The sequence below is a fragment of the Gracilinanus agilis genome, chromosome 4 (genome assembly GCF_016433145.1).
Source record: "Gracilinanus agilis isolate LMUSP501 chromosome 4, AgileGrace, whole genome shotgun sequence".
In the NCBI taxonomy this organism is placed as follows: domain Eukaryota; kingdom Metazoa; phylum Chordata; class Mammalia; order Didelphimorphia; family Didelphidae; genus Gracilinanus; species Gracilinanus agilis.
In genome coordinates this window covers 224,827,304-224,852,551 of record NC_058133.1, presented here as the reverse complement: position 1 = coordinate 224,852,551, position 25,248 = coordinate 224,827,304, and the positions used below count along the sequence as shown (strand labels likewise).

Below are 25,248 nucleotides of genomic sequence, written 5' to 3'. Positions count from 1 at the left end.
TCTGGTTCATGGAGGAGTGCTGGCTGGAAAGCCGAGACCTTAGTGAGACTGCTTTCAATATGTTCTTTACAAGTCCACGTGGTGAGTTAAAGACTGACTGAATCTTCCAGAACTTCTCTTAAGGAACTTCCTTTAATAGATTCTGCGAATGAAGCAACACCTCCAGGCCTCTGGCCCTCTGACTCTCGGCTGAGGGTTAATTAGATCTACCTGGGTTAGAGGATCGTAGTAATTTACCTACTGTGTTAGATTCTTATTTCCTTATTTTCTCTCTCTCTTCTCAATTGTAAATGAACTTCCACAAAAGTCAATTTTGACTTGAGATTATTCTTAATTGAGGATTGATAACTGTTCAATCCTCTGGCAACCAATCTCAAATATATTTACCCCAAAACCCCTTTTTCCCCTTTACACACCCAGCTATATAACCCCCCCCAACCCCCTCACTCATTCACTCTTTAATATATAATTGTGTATCTATTTTCCCTGTTCGTGGGGCTAGTACTTAGTTTGGGATTAGCTTGCTAATGGTGATACCTTTCACCATTTCTATGAAATGTCTGTTTTGAAATATTTAGCCAATACAATACCTGAAAGGTATGTACTGCTTTAAATAAAAGAGTTCTTAATCATCTTGTGTTAGATCCTTTGGGCAGTAAAATGAGATCTATGGACTCCCCTGAATGTTTTAAACTGCATAAAAGCAATAGGATTACAAAGGAAACTACACTGCCCAGAATATCAAAATATTTTTAAAAACAAGTTCAGGGGGCAGCTGGGTAGCTCAGTGGATTGAGAGTCAGGCCTAGAGACAGGAGGTCCTAGGATCAAATCTGGCCTCAGACACTTCACTTCCCAGCTGTGTGACCCTGGGCAAGTCACTTAACCTCCATTGCCTACCCTTACCACTCTTCTGCCTTGGAGCCAATACACAGTATTGACTCCAAGACGGAAAGTATGGGTTTAAAAAAAAACAACAACAAAAAAAGTTCAGACCACAGTTTAAGAACTCTTTTAAATACTTATCTTGTGGGCTTGCAGGTTTGACTGTTTAGATTTCCTGAAGTGCATGTCCTTCTCGCAAACTTTTCAGTCTAACTGCTTCTTAAACTTTCATTTCTTGCCTTTCATAGAATACCAAGTTTTGCTAACCCCATGATTTTTTTTAACTCTTATCTTCCATCTTAGTAATAACTATAAGACAGAAGGGCAAAGGCTAGGCAAATGGAGTTAATTAACTTGCCCAGGGTCACACAGCTAGAAAGTGTCTAGGGCCAGATTTGAATCCAGTTCCTCCCATCTGCAAGCCTGTCACTCTATCCACTATGCCACCTAAGCTGCCATATATATGTACACACACACACTCATGATATTTATATCTTGAATATCAAGACTTTTCACACTCATTATCTAGTTTGGTTGAATTTTCTATCCTTAAAGTGTTTTGGTGGGCTACTCTTCTCTCTGGAATTTTTCTTTGAGTAGTATGCAAGAAGCCTGGCTTTCTTCAATCCTTTCACCCCACTTTCTTGAAAGGAAAATGTTCCTTCCTTTACTCAAACTTTTTTCTAATCGAGAATCTTTAGTAAAGATATTCATATTCATGACTATAGAATTAGAAATTGTTTTGAACTATTAAGAAATCTTTCAAATGAATCTTAGCCTTTCTAATATTAACTTGAAGTGCTTGTCAATAGTTCAGATATATAATTTCATATATTAAGCATTACTTTTCAAAATCATTAAGAAATCTTGTTTTCAAATTGAGTTACAAAATTGATAAAAATTACAACAAAGTAGTATATAGTCAGTCAGAATCACACAAAATTGGAGGTAAGGAACAAAAAAGGAACTAAATAAAGCATTTTCATAACAGATAAAACATTTTTTCATAAAGCAGGACACATATTTAAAATATGAGGAGCTATCCAATTCAAATGACAAAAATATTTATTAAACTACTAATTTCTATACATTTTTGGCAGCTGTAATATACATGATTAAAAAGTCCTTTACTTTAGATATGTGCATTAGCTCCTTCATTGTGGTGTCTCTATTTCTCAGATGTATTAATCCATTCTCCAAAGTAGTTTCAGTTATCAAAAGAGTAAAGAGTATACTCATTTCATCATACCTGTAAAAAAAGGTAAAATCAAAGTATGAACATAAATATTATTTATTCAATTAGTTTAGATTCTTCTAGCCCCTACAGATATTTTTTTAAAAATAAAGAGTAAAAGTTTGGGAACTGGTCCAAGGAATAATAAATTCTTAGACATTACTGAATAATCAGGAAGGGAGAATGGGTAAAGGACGCTCTGAGGTCACCTTAATAAACTCTGAGGAAGTCCAAGTCCAAAAACATGTTGAATCATATTTTAAGCTATATTACATAATAAAACTTTGTATCTTTATGAAGGAATTATGCTTATCTGAAATTTAGCTAACTTTAGCTAAAATTTATTTTAAAGAATTATACACTATTCTCCTTTTTACCTTAATCTTCACAGTGACACTTTATATTTACAGGTATTATTATCATTCCAATTTTCTTTTTTTTTTTTAAACCCTTACTTCTTAGAATCAATACTGTATATTGGTTCTAATGCAGAAGAGCAAGGCAATGGGGGTTAAATGACTTGCCCAGGGTCAAACAGCTAGGAAGTATCTGAGGCCAGATTTGAACCCAGGACCTGCTGAGCCACCTGGCTGCCCCCCATTCCCATTTTCCAAATGAGAAAATACTCAGAAAGTAACTTGTTGGGGGCAGCTAGGTAGCTCAGTGGATTGAGAGCCAGGCCTAGATCTGGCCTCAGACACTTCTGAGCTGTGTGACCCTGGGTAAGTCACTTAACCCCCTTTGCCTAGCCCTTACCACTGTTCTGCCTTGGAACCAATACACAGTATTAATTCTAAGGTGGAAGGATAAAGGGTTTTTTAAAAAGAAAGAAAGTAATTTGTCCATGGTCCTACAATAGTGTCAGATGCATTTGAAACCAGGTCTCTACTTATTCTAAGATCCCGGGTTTTCCCTACTATATCATACTACAAAATTGACACATTAGCCTGTTCAGATCCTAGAAAATTGAGACTACACAACAAAACAGATGCACAAGATCATGGAATTTTTGAGCTAGAAGAGACCTGAAATGTTCCAACTCATTCTACAGACGAGGAAATATGTACAGAAATCTATTTTCCATGATCTCATTTACAAGCTATGTGTTAAGAAGTTGCCAAGGGAAGCCAGCCCTGAAATGAATAGTATACAAAGATTAGGACCTCCTTTATATAAGTGAGTGGAACTGAAGTGATGAGGTAATTTATGAGCAATCTAAATCAAGGATATATAGTTCTCTCCACCTGAGATCTGACAGGCACAATGAAACTGATCATAACAAAAGATAAAACAAGAGATACTGCTTCTCATGTTGTGTGCTATTGCACTAGTGTAAAGAATTTCCAGTGAGGAAACCTCTATCACTGCAGATTGGCCAACTTTTGGTTAACTGATAGTCTTGGTTGCCTGGGGGCACTGAGAGGTTAGGGGACTTATTCAGGGTCATGATCATTAAGTGTCAGAAGCAACACTTAAACCTAGGTCTTTTTGAGTCTGAAACCAGTTCACTATGTACTAATACCATACAACATTTATATCTATAAAATGAGAGTGCAGAAGTTAGATGATCTCTACAGTCCCTTTTAGTTCCAACAATATAGGAATCTAAGTATTTTATTCTGTAATAATACTGAATATCATTAAATAATTGAGGTTACTCTAATCTGTTAGAGATTGACTGCCCAAACTGCAACCCTCACACTGAATGTGAGCCACCCCCGCCCTCAACACCTTACCCCAAACAGGGGAGGAAGAGAGCACTCCCATTCAGCTGGGCAAAGGTGGGTCATGTGAGAAACCTTCTCAGGTGCACGTAGACAGGGGGAAGGGAGCAGCCCCCTCTGGCACACATGCCACAGGATGGCCAACATGGCTCTAGAACATCATATTTATTTCATACTTCCCATGTATCATTTTGTATAAAATTACTTGTATGTACAAATCATTATCCCCCAACTTGATTGGGTGTTCGTATACCTTATTTAATCTCTCTTATCTTCAGGACTTAGCAGAATATTAAGTATATAGTAGATGCTTAATAAATGCTTAAGTTTTTAATTATTTGGGAGTTTTTTCCCTTACTTTAAATAAAGTTGTTCCATCGAAGACTGCATGGTTTCCAAATACCCAGGCCACACAGAAATGCCACTTTCTAGTAATTCACTAAACAGTCCTTGACAAATCTGGGAGAAAAAACCACAAAGTATTCAAATATCATAAATAAATAGTTTCTCAATGTTGTAATAAGGGGATTAAGGCAATGTAAATAACAGTGTATGAACAATTTCTCATTACCTTCAAGGCAACAAATATTATGATTAAGGTTTCATCAATCAACTTCAAATGAAAGACATAAGACAAAGGAAAATAACAAGAGTATGCTTTACAAGAAGAAAAAACCTTCATCACCTATAACAAAAGCAACAAAAAGCTGTACATAAGCAAGAGCTGTGTCTATCTTCATCCTCATTATCAAAAATATTTTAGATAAACTAGCCTATGCATGTTTCTTATGCATAAATATGTTCACAGGTTCTTGCTGAGCCCCAAGGGAACTAATTTTAAGACATTTAGTATTCTGGTGAGTATGCTAAACTTACTTTATGCTGAAATTATTTTTCAAAGTGCCTTATCTTCTCTATCAAATTGTCACCTACTGAATAAAAGGTACCATACCATGTGTTATTTAATGTTATATAACAATTCCTATTTATACATAGTTTTGTGCATGACACTTCCCCTGGACCATGCAATAGTGTCCTAATTGGTGTCCCTGCTTCAGAGTTCTCCCCACTCCCCATCCATCCTCCACAGAGCTAGTCAAAGTGATATTCCGTAAGCTCAGATCTGACTCTTGGCACTCCCTAATTCCAGTGGTACCCTTGTCTTGAGGATACTTGTTTCATTCTTAAAGTCCTTCACAATTTGACTCGATCTCGGGGTAGCTGGGTAACTCAGTGGACTGAGAGCCAGATCTAGAGATAGGAGGTCCTGGGTTCAAATCTGGACTCAGACACTTCCCAGCTGTGTGACCCTGGGCAAGTCACTTAATCCCCCATTGCCTACCCTTAACACTCTTCTGCCTTGGAACCAATACACAGTATTGATTCCAAGACGAAAGGTAAGGGTTTGAAAAAAAAACTTGACCCAATCTATCTTTCCAGTCTCATCATAATTACTCCCCTACCACAGTCTAACTAAATCAATATCTCACCCTTATCAACACAGAAGGCACTCACTCCCTTTCCACCATCCCCTCATATCACCTTATTCCTTCCAACACAATTTTAACACCACTTTCTAAATAAAGCCTTTCCTGGTTTCCCAAATGGCAAATAATTATCCCTTCCCTAATTACTTTATATTGTTTATATATATGTGTATACACACTCATATATGTTCTGAATAAACTTATATAAAATATACATATCCTATCACCTGATATAAGCTTTGTCTCTATATTCCCAATACAATGCCTGGTAGGAACTCAATAAATATTTGTTGACTGATTTATTATATTGCTAGGTAATTAGATGATAACTGGGAAATAATTTTGGTAAATTAACCAAAAAAACCCTCACTATAAAAAAATCTGTTATAAAAATTTCTTTGGTTAGTTGGAGGAAGAAAAAGGGAAGAGTTTTTAGGGAACTTTGAATTATAGACATCTAAATCTGTTTTTCTGCAGTAGGACATGAATGAGAGCAAAAGCTTTTTGTTATCTCTCAATGTCAACATCTAGTAAAAAACCTTCCACAAAGCCCCTACCTATTGTCTGGGCTCAGATCTTTAATTTAAATATTTTATTAACAAATTATTATTGGGTCTTTCCTAAGGATCAATTGAAGAAGATATCCTTTTGAAGATTAGATTAGTTCTTTTGCCTCAGTAACAAGTGTTTATGATCTCTAGGTCCATTTCTACTCTAAAATTCAATAAACCAGGAGCTTAACTACAGATTGACCTTTGATTGTTCTGAATCGAATCCATTGGAAAATGGTGTTATTGGTTTTCATCTGCATTCCTACTCCAGCAGTTCATTCTCTGGAGGTGATTAGCATTTTTTTTTTTCAGAATTGTTCTGAATCACTGTATTGCTCTTAGTAACAAAGTATATATATACATATATAAAATATTTGATTATTCCACAACATTATTGTTACTGTGTACAATGTTTTCCTAGTTCTGCCTATTTCACTTTGCATCAGTTCACTTAGGTCTTTCCAGTTCTTTCTAAAATCATCTTGTTCATCATTCCTTACAGCACAATGGTATTTCATCACCATGGAAAACTGTTATTGGAAGTGCTAACCTTAATACCACTTTCTCAGTGATTTAGGATGAGGAAGATTCCTCTTCTCTTTTTTTCTTTAACAGATTAAGATGATAGGGAGAAAACTAGGATGGGACCACCTTGATTTTTCTTAAACCAGTTTAGCCAGAAAGAGAGAATGTCAAATTTAAAAGACAAATTTGGCATCTCTACTTTACCCAGAAACTGAAAAATAATTCACTCCTAAATATACAAAACTATTTTGGTTAATAAAGTAAGGCTAATTCTTGTAAACATCTAAAATTTAATTAAAAGCATGATTGGAAGAAAGGGTAGAAGAGTTAAAATGTAAGGTATTTAAGGAGTGGGACTGTCATTTTTGTTTTTGTGTTTCCAGAGCCTAAACAGTGCTTGGCATAGCAGACTTAATAATTATTGCTGAATGAAATTAAATTATATTTACCTTTATTAAAATATCCTGCTCCAGTAATACCTTCACTTACTAGCTTACTGCAAAGTTTAAGGCTAAGGAAAAAAATTTAAGCTTCGCTAAAGTAATAAATATAAATTAAAGCTCAGACAAAAGGTGTTGTTTTTTTTTGGTTGAAAGTATGGATAGAATTGTATCCATGAAATTAAAATACATGTTAATAACACACCTGTCTCAACTCCATTGTTGGACCTCTTCCCATATCCAAAGCGACCTTGACTGGAGCTAAACAAGGGTGAAGTTTAAGTACCTATATAATTATGGAGAAAAAAACACGATTGTCTACATTGATTAAATACAACATAAGAAATACTCACAAATGTAGAGATTACTCAGCAGTTTAAATTTTTTATCAATAATGGAAACTAGTTTAAAATTGCAACACAATGAAAAATTGTGAACAAGAAAAAGGATAACTTACAATTGTCACAAACATTTCCATTTCAGACTTCATGATGTAACATGAGAGAAGAATTAATATTTAGTTCAAATGGAAATAATTCTGCATGGATATTTAAAAAACATTCTTCCTATTTGACATCCAAGATCATCATACTTTTAACTTTTTTTTTTTCAAATACATGTAGAAACAATTTTTGACAATTGTTTCCTGACATTTTGTGATTTAGATTCTCTCCCTCTCTCCTCCCTTTCCCCTCTCTCTGAAGCAATAAATGGCCTATTACAGGTTATACCAACACTTTCACGCAATACGTTTCCATATTCCTCATGGAATGAGGTATTGTTGATATAAATGGTGACAAGGGGCCCAATTAGGACATCATTTCATGATAGAAGATACATATAAAAAAAATTCATGAAGGAAATAAAGTGAAAGATAGTATACTTTGAAGATCAGCATACTTTAAGAGAAGTGAAGTAGAAGCCAGACCCTGGTCTTGCTACTATTTTGCTGAGTGACCATGGGCAAATCACTACTTTTCTCAGGATTTCAATTTCCTCATCTGTGAAGTCAGTGTGATTGGACTTTCTGCTAAAGTTCATCTCTAAGAGCTGGAAGGAAGTAATGATTCATCTAAATTGTTAAGAGTATAATGAGTTAGACAACTAGGTGGCTTAGAGGAGAGAGCCTAGCCTGGAGATAAAAGGACTTGGGTTTAAATCTTTAAACTGCCTACCTATGTGAAACCTTGGGTAAGTCACTTAACACCAATTACCTGGCTCCTACCACTCCTATGCCTGGGAACTGATACCTAATATCAATTCTAAAACAGAAGGGTTGGTTTTTTTTCCAAAAAGAATATAGTGATTTGTTATTTAACTTATCCATTCTCATCCATGGATTCTACATTACAAAAAGTCACTTAACAATAGGGGAAAATACATTTATATAAATTATATATTAATACTTTTAGATAAAATCTGCATATACAATTAGGTAATACAAATATGGTCTGAATATATATTTTCCTCTGAATAAGAAAAACAAAATGGTACTTATTAGCATACATCTGAATAGAGGAATACTTCCAAGTTCTTGATAAAAATTTACATCCTTAGCCTTTACTGCCTAAAGTAGGCAAAGATGAAGTTTCTCTAGTAGTCTTCATGTTTCCATTCCTTGGGTAAGCTGTAGTCACTTGCTAATTCACAACAATTTTCTCCCTTTATCCTGCCTTTGCTTTGTTAGAGAAGTCAACACTACCAGCTAGTCCTGTCTCATGCTAGGTTGATGACAATGAAGTCCACTGATCCGGTATGGGTGGAACCTATTTTTTGGAAATCCCTAGGAACCCATATGGCTGTTGCAGTTGCTGATCTCAGTGTAAACAAGTCAGGTTGTCTAACTGACGACTTGGGAGGCCTTCTTTTACACTACTAAAGAAAACTAACTTTATACCTGAGATACATCATGAAAAGCACTGAAATTCTTTGGCACCAAAAGAAATCTAAGAAAATTAAACTTCTTCATGTTAAAAATTGCTGCCACAAACCTTTAAAATGAAACAATTATATATAATTTTGATTTCCTCAATATCTCCAATGAATATCCTTCCTATGTCTCCCAAAGTACCTTTCTCTGAAGATATTTCTTTCCTACAAAGGATTTATCTGTTAGCTGAAGGGAATCATAGAGATATGCTAACACTCCTTGGTCCAGATCTCCACTCACAGAAAGTACTTGAGGAACCACATTTTTTCTTCCGTCTCGGCCCTTGACAGAAAAGAAAAATATACATTTATCAGAAGCTGAATCATTTCTTTCACAAAATTCCTTTGTTTGGTACCCTTATGGTACCATTAAATGATTAGGTTATTTTATTAGCAAGTAACTAACTTATCTTTACTTCAGAAGGAAAATCAGTCACCTAAAATGTTAAAATTTTTAACTTTGAAGTATTTCTTTATGTATATATTAGAAATTTTGCCACTACCCTTTCTTCATCATTTCTATCCCTGTGGCACCAAATCACTGAAGCAGTTTCACAAGCTCTGAAAAAAAATTTACTTATATCTCACTTATATTATAATGCTAGAATTAATTCTTCATTCATACAAATGCATACATTTTCATATTGATTTTGTTAACATATTCTAAAAATAATTATAATTATTCAAAATATATTTAGCAATGTTACTATCATGAACTTTCAGTTATCTAGCATCCTATCAACCTGAACACTATTAAACTAACATTTCCACACAGCAACACTACAGTGTCCTAAAATTCATTTTCAAAATAATGACTTGAAGGTACTGCAAGATTTTATGCTTTCTTCTGAATCAAAGAAAAAATAAATTAAATCTAGTTTTAGTGATGGCATTCTAATTATTTAGAACCTGTCAATCTGCTTTGCATATTATCACAATATGTAAAAATTGCATTAAATAGAATAATCAGACTACCCCACTATAACAGAAATTTTACTATACCTTGTTATTTTTACTGCACACCCTGCTGATTCCTGTTTTCAATATTTTCTACAAGTGATCCTTCCAGAAACATATTTAGATGTTAATCAAAAAACATTGTTAAATGATGTCTTTATAATATTTGGGGTGTTACTCTTCCAAGTAATCCTGACATAACTAGATTAAAGCAGATACAAAATCATTAAATTGGTATAAACTTTCTAAGAGCTTACTAACTATAATTGTATCCAATATTTTTTGTAGCACATCTCAAACTAATTATGAATCACCAGTATTGAAATTTTGGAACTATAAGAAACAGAAAAAGTCATTTCAAGGAGGAGCATAGTTGACAGTAAGTAAATATTCACCATAAGGCCATCCTAGGCTTAGAACAATGAAAAGTGTTTTGTTTGGGTTTTTTTGGCCTGTTAACGCAGAAGGACTGTATTTTTAAGAATAACTCAAAGGAGACCAAGGTTGTTAACAGTACGCTTTTAAATTCCTAAGGCAAATAAAATAGAAAGATGATCACTTTAAATTCAAAATAAGATTATAATATTTTTGTGTCAAATGACATCTCAATCATTCTAGTGATGGATATTCCCTAGCCACAGTAAGTAATTAAAATTTTAATACCTAGTTATGTAGCTCTGACAATGTGAGGGTTAAGAAAGCCCCAAAACAAGAATGGATCAATGAAGTTCTTAGAGGGGTAAGGAGAAGTGGGACAATGACTTTTTTCTATTTTCACCTGCTTATTTCTTTTTAAAAATTTATACAGTGAATATATTCTGGTATGTAAAAATACTCTCCAATTCTTTCTTTTTTTTTCCCTAGGAGGACATTTTTAACTTTTGAAAAGATACAAAGAAATAGGGTAGCAAATCAGAAATGTTGCACTTTGCCCTTCAAAATAGTATCAAAATAGATAGGAAAAGGCAGAATAATCTCTACCAAATGTCATCACTATACAATAATCCAAGTGATATAAATTGACTTAATTTGTTTCTTCTATTTTGGTACTCCAATTTCTCTTTTGTTTCAAGATCCTTGATTCAGAGACCATTATTTGTTTTTGTATCCCCAGGGCCAAGCCCAGGACATTTTTACAAAGTATAGGTACTCAAATCAAAATACTGGGTTCTAAAAGCAGTCAAATCTCCTTTAAAAATAAAATTTAATTATTACAAAGTTCAAAAATTGGAACTAACCTGGGGCAACCAAGGCTCTATGCTACATCCTAACATGGGTGTAATGAGGCTTCTTCTCACCCTTTGGCTGATCCTGCTTTCTCATGGCTCTCTTTTAAAGTCCACAGTTGCCCTCAGACTGGCCCCTATTGGGACACCCAGGGAAACAATCCCATGAAGGACACCTGAAATCTGACAAATGCGCTTTAGGATTATCAGATCAATAAGGAAGGCAACACTTGTTCTGTTCCTTCCATAATAAAAGGGCAGGGCTGATGTCCTGTTCCTTAAGCTCCCTAGCACCAAGCCCAGTGGCCTGGAGAATAAGCACCCAAAGTTTGTCAATGATTATAACAGTTGTCATGTCATATTGTGTTATGAGGGAAGTGAAATGGGTCACTAATGAGCCTTGAGCTGGTAACAAGTCTAGCAGGAGATTGGAGTTGGTTGTTATGAAGGATGAGTAAACTCAGCTGGGAATGAACTTGGTTCAGGTTCAAATTCAAACCCTGAAAGCTAGTGCCCAGTGAACCTTCACTGCTAATTGCTAGGCTCCTTTAAGATGTCAAGCAGCCAGCCCCTCCCTGCTGAGGTAACTGCTTCTTATTGGATGGTGGCAGACCAGCAGGAAGTGGGAGCTTGAACTTCCTGCCCTACCACTGGGGTAGACTGAATCTCAACTGCTCAGAATTCTTTCTTCTTCCCTATCCTCCTTAGCCTTGGTGGTAAAGAAATAACCACAAGATTCTCAGGTTAAGGCTAAGTGATTTATTGAAACTGGGGAAAGAATAGGCAAGGTAAGAGGGCTTGGTGTTACTAAGCTAATGCTATGGTCTCACTGGGTGTTGCTGGTAAAGGTCCTAAGAAGGTCTTGGCAGGCAGAGAGCCCTCAGCCAGAGCTAAGATGTCTCTGGTCAAGAGATTGATCAGATCTTCTGGTTAATTTAGTTGATAATGAAAAGTTATTGTTGAGTTGCTCTTAAAGAAGGTCCTAATATCTAGGCTATCCTAAGTTCCTACCCACAATCCTCCTCCCTCAACCCTTTTCTACTCCAACCACCCGGGCCCAGGGGAAGGGGTAGATGAGTGGACAGGGTGAAGTCAGGGGAAAACAGAACCCAGGCTTGGGTTTGCAGGGGCTTTTATAGTCTCAGCCCAACTGCCAGCTGGCACCTGGCCCATGCACATGGCATCGTCAACATTCCATCCAGGGCAACTGACAGCTTTGCCTAAGCTAATATTGCAATGTAAAACCCTGCATTACAATTGTCATGACAGTCATGATCTGAACAGTTACTTGCACACCCTGGATGACCCTTGGAACCAGTTTGCTTCTCTATGCTAGTTACTTTTCATAAATCCATCAATAAAACTTATCAGGTACTTATTATATCACTACTCTGAAATGTCTATCAGGAAAGACCTCATTATGTAGGTGATGTGTTTAAAGGGAATTAGGGATTGCAGAAGTGCCAGTGAGGTGTGACTACATACTAGATATGGAGGACCCATGAACCAGAAACTGTACTAGGGAATGAGCACACAAAGACAAAGATCCAAGTCTCTATCCTCAAACTTATAATCTTACCAGGAGAGATAAGATGTATAACATATAAATACACTCAAAATCTGGGATAGGAATTGTGATTCATTGGCATAGGGAGTTCTCAATGAAGAAGACTCTTTACTAATGCAGACTGATACCCATTTTGCAACTTAGAATCTTTAGAGTAACCTATGGACACTGAGAAGTTAAGTGATTTGTCCAGAGTTACAAAGCCAGTATCTGTCAGAGGCAGGATTAGAACGAGTTTTCCTGACTCTGATGCCAGCTCTCTATCCACCAGACCACACTGTGTCTCATATAAAATATGCATAAAATAGATGTGTATGAATTTAATATTAACTGTACCCCTTCTCAAAACCCATTTTAGTCAGTATCAGCCCCACACTGTTAGAAATATATAGAAATGCTGATGATTTATGTGGGTTTATTTTGTACCCTGCATCTTTACAAAAGTTGTAATTATCTCCACTAGCCTTTGAGATGATTTTCTGGGGTTCTTTAAGTGTACCATCATATTAACTGCAAAGAGTGAGAGTTTAGTCTCCTCACTGCCTACTTCAAACCCTTCAATTTCTTTTTCTTCTCTAATTGCTACTGCTAGCATTTCTAGTACAATATTGAATAAAAGAGGTGATAATAGGCATCCTTGCTTCACTCCTGATCTTAATGGGAAGGCTTCTAACTTGTCCATATTGCAGATGATACTTGCTAATGGTTTAAATATATACTGTTTATTATTTTGAGGAATAGCTCTTCTAATCCTATACTTTCTAATGTTTTCAATAGGAATAGGAGTTGTATTTTGCCAAAGGCTTTTTCTCTATCTGTTGAGATAATCATGTGATTTCTGTTGGTTTGATTATTGATATGGTCAATTATGTGAATGGTTTTCCTTGAACCATCCTTGCATTCCTGGTATAAATCACATCTAATCATAGTGAATAATCCCTGTGATCACTTGCTATAGTCTTTTTGCTAGTATTCTAGTTAAGATTTTTGCATCTATATTCATTAAGGAGATTGTAGTTTTCTTTCTCGGTTTTTGGTCTGCCTGGCTTTGGAATCAGTACCGTATTTGTGTCATAAAAGGAATTTGGTAAAACTTCTTCTTTTGCTTATTTTGTCATATAATTTGTAAAGTATTGGGATTAGTTGTTCTTTAAATGTTTGATGGCATTCACTTGTGAATCCATCTGGCCCTTGGAATTTTTTCTTAGGAAGTTCTTTGATGGCTTGCTCAATTTCTTTTTTCTGAGATGGGATTGTTGAAGAACTCTATTTCCTCTTTTCTTAATCTAGGCAATTTATATTTTTGTAAATATTCACCCATTTTAACTTGATTGTCTTATTTATTGCCATATAATTGAGCAAAATAGTTCTTAATAATTGCCTTAATTTCCTCATTAGAGGTGAGATTGCCCCTTTCATCTTTGATACTGTAATTTGATTTTCTTTTTTATTAGATTAACCAGTACTTTATCTATTTTATTTGTTTTTTCAAAGTACCAGCTTCTAGTCTTATTTATTAGTTTAATAGTTCTTTTAGTTTCAATGTGATTCATTTTTCCTTTAATTTATAGGATTTCCAATTTTATTTTTAACTGGGGATTTTTAATTTGTTCTTTTTCTAATTTTTTAAGTTGTAGGCTCAATTCATTGATCTCTGCCCTCTCTATTTTGTTGGTATAGGTACTCAGAGATAGGAATTTTCCCCTGAGTACTGCTTTAGCTGTATCCCATAGGATCCTCATTGTCATTCTTTAATGAAGTCTGTAATTGTTTCTATGATTTCTTCTTTGACCTACCTGTTGCGAAGAATTAGTTTCCAATTAACTTTAAATTTGCCTTTCCATAGACCTTTGTTAATTATAATTTTTACCACATTATTATCTGAAAAAATGGCATTTATTATTTCTGCTTTTCTGCATTTGTTTGCAATATTTCTATGCCCTAGTAATGGTTGATCTTTGTATATTTACCATGTACTGCTGAGAAGAAGGCATATTCCTTTTTATCCCTGTTCAATTTTCTCCAGATATCTATTAACTCTAATTTTTTTAGCATTTCATTTATTTCCCTTACTTCTTATTTTTTGGTTTGATTTATCTAGTTCTGAAAGGGGAAGGTTAAAATCCTCCACTAGTATGGTCTTACTATCTATTTCCTCCTGGAGCTCCTTCAATTTTTCCTTTAGAAATCTAGATGCTATACCATTTTGCATAAATGTTTAGTTCATTGTTTATAGTACCTTTTAGCAAAATGTAATTTCCTTCCTTATCTCTTTTAATCTAATCAATTTCTACTTTGGCTTTGTCTGGTATCATGATTGCTACTCCTGCTTTAACTTTTAAATGATGCATAATATATTCTGCTCTAACCTTTTACCTTGAATCTGTGCCACCCTGCCTCAAATTATTGGATTCTCTGAAAACCATGATGAAGAAAAAACCTTGGGTATCATATTACAAGAAAATATCAAAGATAACTGCCCAGAGGTCCTTGAACAAGAAAATAAAATTAAAATTGAAAGAATTCACAGATCACCTCCAGAAAGAAATCTTCAATTGACAACTTCCAGGAATATAATAGCCAAATTCAAGAGCCACCAAGCCAAGGAAAAAATATTTCAATCAGCCAGAAAGAAACCATTCAAATACCATGGAGCTATAGTCAGGATCTCTCAGGACCTAGCGGCTTCTACATTAAAGATCAGAAGGCATGGAATATGATATTCAGAAAGGCAAAAGATTTGGGTTTACAACCCAGAGTCACCTATCCAGCAAAACTGAGTATACTCTTTCAGGGGGAAAAAATGGTCATTCAATAAGATAGATTTCCAAATATTCCTGAGGAATAAGCCAGATCTAAACAAAAAATGTGAAAGCCAAATATGAGACACAAGAGAAGCCCAGAAAGGTAAATAAGAAAGAGAAAACTTAAGGGACTCGTTAAGGTAAAATGTTTATATGTCTACATGGAAAGTGGATTTCTATAATTCTCAAAAATTACTCCCGGTAGTAGAGTATAAGGAATTTACTCAAAAAGAGGGTGGAAAAGTAAGCTGATTATGGTAATATGATGTATATGATGATACATGATATGATGAATATGTAAATGTGATGATACAGAACAATATATATGTATGATATAATATGTATGCATATGAATGACATGTAAAAAAAAATCAATCAAGGCCTGAAAGAGAGGGTTGCACTAAGAGAAAAGGGAAGGGAGAGAAAGAATGGGGTAAATTATATAACATAAAGAGGTGAGAAAAATCAATACAGAGAGAGAAGGATAAAGGTGGTAATGGGCAATACTTAAACTTTACTCTATTTGTAACTGGCTCAGAGAGGGAAAAACGAGTATACTCACTGGGGCATAGAATTCTCTTTTACCCTACAGAGAAGTAGAAAGGGAATAAGACAACGGAAGCTGGGGGTAATTGAAGGGAGGGGGTGGGGGACGGGCAACAAAAAGCAAAATACTGGTAAGAAGGAATAGAGTGAAAGGGAATAGAGCAGGATTTAAAAGGGATAATACGATGGAGGGCAACACACAGTTAGTAATCATAACACTTAATGTGAATGGGATGAACTCACCCAAGTGGATAACAGAGAGGATTAAAAACCAGAATCCTACTATATATTGTTTATAAGAAACACATTTGAGGCAGGGTGACACACACAGCCCCACACTTTGACTGGATGAGCATGTGTACTACAGGAAGTCTCATGGCTCCTGGGTGTCCCAGAAGAAGCCAGCCTCTAGTCCTTAGTAATTCCTAGCATCCAGAAGACTGGGCTCAGACCTGGACTGAAGTCAAGTCTGTCCAACCAGAGAGGCCCAGAAGGAGTGAAGGCAATGGCTTTTGAGAGGACTGAGAAAGTAGAAAGGACTTTTTGGCTCTTGGCTCTCTTGGGCTGGAGATTCTTGCTGGGTTGCAAAAGGAGACAAGCATGACAAAACTAGATTAGTTAGGCTCAGCCAGGTGATTATGTGATTCTCTCCAACTTTTACTAATAAATCATTATAAATTAACATACAATCTCAAGAATTTTAATCATAACATGAGGTAGCTTTGTTGGAAGACAGTAAGGTACAGAAGATAAGAATCAGAAAGGACTTCAGGAAGTGATGTTTGAATTAAGGTTTAAAGGAAACTAGGTGAGTGAGATGACAGTGCATTCCAGATATAGGTAAATGGCTTTTATAAAATCACAAAGATCAGAGATGGAGTGTTGTGAATAAAGAACATCCAGAAGTGAAAGAGTAATAATATACAACACAAAGCTGGAAAGACAGATTGGAATCAAGTTATAAAGAGCTTTAAAGATCTAAAATATAACAAGGAACCACCAGCACAACCAGGTCAAACCTATGCTTTAGCACTTTGGAAGCTATGTGGAAGATGGGTAAGAAAAGGGAGCTACTAGGCTATTTCAATAATCCAATGGAAAGGCAATGAGGGTTTGAACCAGGCTAGCAATGCAAGTATGAAGAGTAAGGAACAGATTCAAGAGCCATTGGGAGACAGACCAAACCAGATTTGGCAACTGATTAGGTGAAGAGTGAGTAATCACAGCAGTCTGGGTGCCTGGAAACATGGTGGGGTTCTCAAAAAAAAATAGTAAGGGGTGGCTTTGAGGGAGAGGGATAAAGAGATTTCAGTTTTAGACATGTTAAGCTTGAGATCCCTATAAGACGCTGAGTTAGAAATGTCCAATAAGTCTAGTTGGTGATGCAAAACTGAAGTCCAGGAAAGATATGAACAAATTCCTGTTTCTCTAATCCTTGTACCTCAGAACCACCTTCTGTCTAGGCAGAAACTCCTTTCCACTACTACTTCTTCCCAAACCCACATCTCAATATAATTCAGCCCTACTCTTCCTATTAGATTCATAATCTTTCTTCATCCTAAATCTCTTCCTTTTACATTCCTTCCACTTTTTGGGATTCATGGAAACCTATTTTTCTCCTGAAGACATTGTATCTCTTGGCACCTATTCTGAAACTGGCTGCCCCTTCTCTCCCTAGAACATGGCCAAGAAAAAGAAGTGCCACACTCACTGCTCAATGGCCCTTTTGGACTTTCACTCTACTATCACTTTGGAGTCACTTTTCCTCTTTTTTAAAAAATCCCTACCTTCTGTCTTAGAATTTATTTCTAGTAAGAGTTCCAAGGCAGAATTCCAAGGTAAGAGCTAGGCAACTAGGGTTAAGTGCCTTGCTCAGGGTCACACAGTTAGGTCATTTTCTTCTCTTAAAGTTCACTCTATCCTGTCTGGATCTTTGCTGCTGCCTTCTAAAACTCTTGGGGCACTCTCCCTCCTTTCCAGTAAGTTCAGTATCAGACTCCTAGTCTTCTATAATTCCCAGCACACTGTCTACCAAAAAATAGGTACAACTTTGAAAACCCTTGTTCTCAGTTCCTCAAATCCCTTTACCTCTCTTTCCTGTTTATCCCAACCATGAAAATAAGTCATCATAATTTAAAACCCTCAACACTCAGATTATTATGAAGAAAATGTATACTTAAGACAAAGTAAATCATCCTACATGCAATTTAGATTTGTTTCCAGGATACAACTGTAAAAGTTCATGGTCTCCAAGATTCCAGAGTGTTTCTATTGGCTCCTTTCCCCAGGGAAAACTGTAGAAGAGCTTGCTTCCTTTCCGTCCCTTTTCATCTTGGCAGTCACTGCTGCTAAAGTTGGATGGACTTACTGCAAACTAAAAAAGAAAAGTTCAAATGTTCATATTTTGCTATTTCATTAAGTTTAATGTTGAGTTCCAATTTTAGAAATAATTTAGAATAATTCTAGGAAGATGAAGAAATACTAAGTTTTCTATATAGGATGGCTTCCCACTACCATACTAAATAAATAAAAAAAATTTTTTTCAGAAACCCCACTAAAGGAGGTAATTCTTACAGAAAAAGATCAACTCACTAGCCTATTTTTCTAGGCACTCCCATAATATCTTCATATTGAAGTAGAATGGCCATACAACCCTTGTGAAAGCTGTTATTTTACTCATCTAACTTTTGGGGTTAAAAGCTGGTACTGTCAGGGAAAACCCATTACAGAAGTTGAGACCCATGAATAAGGTCAGATCTAAGACCACAGAAAAGTGGGAGCTGCAGAGGAGTAGGGAGGAATGTGAAGGATAGGAAACCAGAAGGAAGAGAGAAGAGACCAAAAAAATAATTGAAAGTTGATTAAAAATACAGCAAAGAAAGAATGAAATATTAGAAGGAAGAGAGATTAAAGGAGAGACCCCAGTTGCAAAGCAATGCTTCACATCATCAAGACTAGCTCCCAAAGCTAGTGCAGGTACTAGAGGGGTTTGGGGAAGAACAGCTGGGAAAAGATGGTGGAAACCAAATGAGTAGGAATGGTAAAAATGAAGAATAGGCCCTGCTATCTGCCACTTCTACTACTTTTACAAAGTGCTTTGCACATATGTGCACTTAATAAATGCTTTTATTCCTCCACTCAGTGTTTCTCTCTGGCAGTATCCCAAACAAATAGCCATCCTCATTTCTTGAAGATAATAGACTTTTTGTCTAACTGGTGGTCTGAGAGAGTCAAAGAACAGGCACAATAAGCAGGATTCAGCAGCTGGGCAAATTGATGACTGAAAAGCAAAAATAAGCATGCATTCAAAGAAAAGATTAATTTTAGTTAGCAAGCACTTCACAACAAAGGAAACTTACTGGAAAATCTGCTGGGTAAGGTGAAGCTAGCACAAATTCAGCAAGACCCTTTTATACAGAAATTAGTATCTATTGTAACTACATTATGTTTCAAGAAAAGATATCAACATTTGAAACAGGCTTTACAGTCAACAATTCTGTAATTTTTAAGATTAAATAATAGATAATAATAATAGATAAATTATATCTAATAAATAATAGATTAAAATAATAATAAAATAATAGATAAACAAGAAAATAGATGATTAAAAATCAGTTGACTTTTTTTGCATGGACTATCACTTGAAATATCAGCTCTTGAATTCAATGTTACTTATAAAAATGATTAAACTGCAAGGAATACACAAATAAGTTCATTTTCTTGTTTAAATCTCATAAATCTAGACCTGCCAAAAGTGTTTTTTTTACATGTGGATATATGACAGTTATCTGTGATTAAGAATTTGAACCTGTGTCTCTCCTGAACACACACGCCCACCTCTCTCTCTATTACAATGTATTGCCTCAAAACTAAGTATAGACCAATATCTTACACCATTCACTACTACGATAAGATAAAAATGGATACATGATCTAGACAAGAAATATCATAAGTAAATTAGAAAAACAGGAATCATATTACCTATCAGATTTATGGGTAGGAGAAGAATTTCTAAGTCAACAAGAGATGGAAAACATTGTGAAATATAAAATGGACAATTTTGAGTACATTAAATTGAAAAGATTTTGTACAAATAAAACAAATATTACCAAGATTAGAAGGAAAGCGGAAAATTGGGGGAAAATTTTTATAGACAGCCTCTCAGATAGAGAACTCATATCTAAAATATATAGAGAACTCTCTCAAATAATAAGAGCCATCCCCCAACTGATGAATGGGCAAAAGATATGAACAGAAATTTTAGGATGAAGTAATCAGTCAGTATAGGTACATGAAAAAAGTGCTCTAAATCACTACTGATTAGAGAAACACAAACCAAAACAATTCTGATATACTAACTCACATCCATCAGACTGGCTAAAATGAGAGAAGAGCAAAATGACAAATGTTGGAGGGGATGTAGAAAAATGAGGACACTAACACACTGTTGATAGAGCTATGAACTGGTCCAACCATTTTGGAGAGCAATAGATCTGTTTCCAAAAGAGATTAGGGGAAAAAGGAAAATAATTTATGTTTCAAAATATTTATAGCATCTTTCTTTGTGGTGGCAAAGAACTGGTAATAGAGAGGATGTCCATCAATTGGGGGATAGATAAACAAACTGTGGCATATGATTGTGATGGAATTATTGCACCATAAAAAGTGACAAGCAGGCTAAAAAACTTGGAAAGAACTACAGGGGATAATGATCTGTGAAATCAGTAGAACTAACAGAACAGAATTAATAAATGGAAGAATTGTGAATGTTACCTCCAAAAAATGAATTGAAAGGTGAAAACATGAAAGATTTCATTTTCTCCCAGATGATTCTGTGATTTGGGGAGAGTAAAAAAGAGCTGGGACACTTGTAGATGGGATTTATAGAGATATGAAGAAAAATAAGCGAAACATGTAAGAAATTTGTGATTTCATTTATGTACAATCTTTTTCTTTGTATATGAAATGCTTGCTTTATTTTGTTTTGTAAAATTTGAAATAAAAATAAAAAATTTTAAAGATATTGCCTCTATTTAATTTTTTAAAAGTTCATTTTTTTTTTTAATTTAAGATATCTATCAGAATACCTTTCTCCACCACAAAAGTCGATGTCGCAGCCAGAAATCAAGCCACTGGCCTGCTGTTCTTGCAGCAGTAAACCATACCAGGGAAGACATGGTCCTTTCACCTATTCTTTAAAAACAGAAAGGTCAGGAATGTCTTAAAATGAGGGAATAAAACTATAATTATTTTAGAAAACTCTATCCCAATAATTCCAAAATGTTGGTTCACAGATAGTTAGGTACCAACCTACTTTTTCCAGCTTTACCCCATATTTACTCTCAACTCCAAATAATCTATGCTCTAATCAGATCAGGGCTCTACTCATAGTCCTTGAAACACATCTGTTCTGCTTCCCAATAATTTAAGCAATCCCAAAAAAAGCAGTTGGCTTCCTCTTTGCTAATCACTACCCGTTGAGATCCTGTTTATCTTTAGCCACCTACTGTAACAAATGGTTTCTCTTTTATGAAGTCTTCCTTGTTGATCTCCCCCTCTCTAAACTCAATATTTTATATGTATCTTTCTTACATACTTGTGTCATTCTATTTTGTATTAGACTTCTTTGCATATGACTTTTTTCCCTGACAGTTAAAATTTCTTGAAAGATGAGAAGGGCAGCACTTTATCCTTGCATACCCATTATTTTAGCTGAATTTATACCTTTTGATGCCATCACATGTGGGCCCAATATCAGGAACATCCTGAAAACATACTCCAATCTGAGCAAGACCATAAGGCAGCCTCTTGTTTACCAGATCCAGGCAATTAACATAGTGCTTCAGAGCACCTGTCAAAACATAAGTCATTTATCTTTATAAATTTAGGTTCCATCATTAACCTTCCTTACAAATTTTAATTACACATAAATTTCTAGTATTCTGATTTTAGCACAGTATAAGTGGTAGCAATGATGACAAAAAACATCATTAAGAAAAAATTCTGGTTCGGCATTCTTGTAATTAGTAGTCTTCATGTTATTTAATAATTACTGAAACATTTTAAATCAGTATTTTAGAAGATTCTACTTAAGGTTGATGACCCAATTCATACTTTTCACTTCTCTAAACATTTTTGATTTTCTTTTTTTTTTTTTTGATGAGACATCAAAATATTCCCAATATTAACTTTAATGTCAAATTAGCAGTGATTTAAATTCAATAAAAACAGAGCCTTTATAGATTTTCTAAGCACTACAAATCCTACTAAAACTGGGTCATAGTAAAACCATCATTTAGATAGTACTAGAATATTTGCTTTACACACATTTCATTTGAACTTTGTAGGAGGTCCAAACCTTATTTTGGGGGTAGATATAGATAGCACCATTTTACTGATGAGAAAGCTGAGGCTCAGGGAAGTTGTGACATGCCTGTGGTGAAATATTTGAAATCTAACTTCAAATCTAATACTATATATGCTTCCTGACCTCCAACTGAAACTGATCCTGAAATATTTGCTCTATCTTTGCAATCCTTGCAAATGCTACCATGTGCCTAAGAAACATTCCACTTTTAAAAACTTGGTTCTACTCATTTTAATCTAACTCTCAAAAATAATTTCATAGACATCTGGAAATGGTGTTGCTTGGCATTTAAAAAAATTTTTTTAATGTTCTTTTATTTTGAAGTATAATTCAAATTACCACCCCTTTTCTCACCTGGTTACACTTACTTTAGGACTTCTCTGACATTTCCATTATGCCCCCAGAAAGCTCTTAATTGAGAAAACCTCATCAATCTTGGTACTCCACATTTCATCATCATTCTCCACCCCTTGGAGATGGGGAATCATGAACTACAAAACTTCCTTTTAAAGAGTAAACTCAGCTCAAAATAACTTGTTTCTCACCTGGCTGCACTACTTTAGAACTTCTCTGACTTTTCCACTATGACCTCTATATTAGGTTTCCTTCTCTGCTCCCCTCTCCCTTTTCAGCTTCCTTTTATAATGAATTGTCTCCTTCCATTAGCTGGCAAGCTCCTTAAGGGAAAAAAAGTGTTTTTTTTTTGTATCAGTATTCCCAGGGTTTAGGCACAGTGTCTGACACATGGCAGGCACTTAACAAATGTTTACTGATTGATTGACAAAATCTTTTTTTTTTTAATTAAAGGGAGGTAATACTTTGCCTACACTAAAAATAATGGTATGCAGATGTTTAGTTGTGTCCCACTCTTTGTAACCCCATTTGGAGTTTTCTTGGCAAAGATCCTGGAGTAGCCACTCATTTCCTTCTGTTTATTTTACAGATGAGGAAACTGAAGCAAAGAAGAGTTCAGTGAGTTGGCCAGTCACACAGCTATTAAGAGCCTAAAGTAAAATTTGAACTCAGGCCTTCCTACTCCAGGCTCTGCAGTCTGTCCTCTTTCTCATCTGGCTGTTACTATTCAAAGCAATGACAAAATTTTTCTATATTTCTAAGCTGAATCTACCACAGTTCACCGCACAGATTATCATACCGAAAGGTTCTTTTAAACTAAAGTCCTCAGTAGAAATGTTCTCTGGGAGGGAAGAAATGAAGACTTTGTAAAAACAAAAGATATTAATAGAAGAGTCTTTTTTAAAATTGAAATCCTTTATACTGTAAGAGAACAGAAGAGTATCCATAGGCCAACTTCCTGTAGTTTAGATATCACTAGTATCTGACACAAAACCAAAAATTTAACCTATGAACTCAAGAGCAGAGCTCAAAAACATTGCCCCACAAATCGAATACTTTTCTTTTCCTTATGAATAAAAATAAGTTATTGTAACTTTTTAAAGAAATCTAGCAAAACTACCTTGGGTGTTTTTCTGAGAGCTCTACTTCCAAGCATGAAAACGGCAAGCATACCGTAAAGGAGGTTCTCCCGCAGTGTCCCAGAAGTTTTTAGCATGTTCTCAATAAAGGTAACTAGCTGTTCTTTACTTAATGCTTTGTCTTGCAAGACTCCCCGGAGAGCGTCGGCGGGGATTAAGCAGAGTCTCTGGGGTCTGAGCCCGGTAGGAGCCGGCTCATGGTGTGGGACGTCCAGCGGCAAGATATGCTCCCGAAATGCCGCCACCGAGGACCACCACTCCGAGGCCAGGTTCTTCCTGAGCCCCACACCAAGGGGACCAAAGGCAGGGTGGCAGCCGCTCCGGAGGGAGTCCCTCCGGAGCAGCTGGGTCCCATCCAGGAAATGCCTCCTCTGACATATATCCAAAAGGGCCTCACTCCACTCGGGCCCGGGGACAGATGGGTGGTCATCGCCACCCTCGGGGTGCTTCATATAGGTCCTCCGCTTCCCTCTCCACTTCCTTTGCCTCACCCATCCACCCGCTTCCAAGGGAGCCCAGATCCTGGACTGCAAGCCACCCAAAATCCAGCTGCAGACTCCAGTCACAGTGGCCGTGGTCATTTCTCTCTATGATTCCCCAGGCTCAAAAAACCGCCACAACAGCCCAAGAATCATGAGTGCGCAGGAGCGCCGGAAGTGCGAGACCAGCAACCCCTAAATCTCAAACGAAGGAGGTCAGGTCACGTATCCTTGCGTATTGCACCTGCGCTTTCTGGCGGCCTACCCCAAAGTAGCGCGATATTTGCCTTTCTAAACTCGCGATTATCTCTGGGGCGGAGCCCCACCCTGGCTGGTCTCAGCTTTGGCTGCTCCGCCCTCAGCTGGTCCATCCCCCCGGATCCCCTCTCAGTGTTAAGTTCTCGATGGTTCCAATCTCAGGCAGCTCCTACCTTCTCTTCCGCCCCTCCCAAAGATTTCACCCATTTCCGCAGTTCCGGTTTCAGCTCCGCCCCTAGACTGAAGTATTACGTCTACAGTCCCGGAAATGGCTTCGATTAAAAAATTTATATTTTTCAAAAAACTAAAATGCAAACTTAATTTTCAAATATTAAGTAAATGCACGAAAATATTAGATATAGAAATGTAGTCATCTTTAAAAATATTCTTAAAAGTCACCCTGGAAAATCTTATGCGTGTAAGACGCTATGAGCTGCTAAGGCCGAGCCACAGGGATCTTAATGGATAATGAATGTGAGCTCTCCTGGGGGGCTAATTTGCAGCTCATGCTACTTCTTGGCAACCTATCTCGAAAATATTAGGCATAGAAATGTAGTCATCTTTAAAAATATTCTTAAAAGTCACCCTGGAAAATCTTATGCGTGTAAGACGCCATGAGCTGCCAAGGCCGAGCCACAGGGATCTTAATGGATAATGAATGTGAGCTCTCCTGCGGGGCTAATTTGCAGGTCATGCTACTTCTTGGCAACCTATCTCCCAGGTAACTTTAAGCTGCATTAGATTAAAAACCACGATAGTATAAGCAATTCAGTTTT

At 36.1% G+C, this 25,248-nt stretch overlaps 1 protein-coding gene across 1 annotated transcript; it reads right to left on the bottom strand.

Annotated features, from left to right (window-relative positions):
* Positions 1-1,816: 1,816 nt before the first annotated feature.
* Positions 1,817-24,390, bottom strand: POLG2 (DNA polymerase gamma 2, accessory subunit). Its single transcript, XM_044677182.1, has 8 exons — positions 23,770-24,390; positions 21,600-21,726; positions 20,963-21,068; positions 18,076-18,249; positions 8,918-9,058; positions 7,052-7,132; positions 4,202-4,302; positions 1,817-2,134 (listed from the first exon to the last, which is right to left on the bottom strand). Exons 1-8 carry the CDS (start codon positions 24,314-24,316, stop codon positions 1,969-1,971), a joined length of 1,443 nt encoding a protein of 480 aa, XP_044533117.1. The 5' UTR covers positions 24,317-24,390; the 3' UTR covers positions 1,817-1,968.
* Positions 24,391-25,248: the final 858 nt, after the last annotated feature.

Coding starts and splice junctions, on each gene's coding strand:
- POLG2 (XM_044677182.1), bottom strand. CDS start 24,316: ATGACCACGGCCACTGTGACTGGAGTCTGCAGCTGGATTTTGGGTGGC. Junction 21,727..23,769: donor GCGGGAGAACCTCCTTTACG/GTATGCTTGCCG, acceptor ATGTTTTGACAG/GTGCTCTGAAGCACTATGTT. Junction 9,059..18,075: donor GAAACAAATCTAAATTGCAT/GTAGGATGATTT, acceptor TTTTCTGTCAAG/GGCCGAGACGGAAGAAAAAA.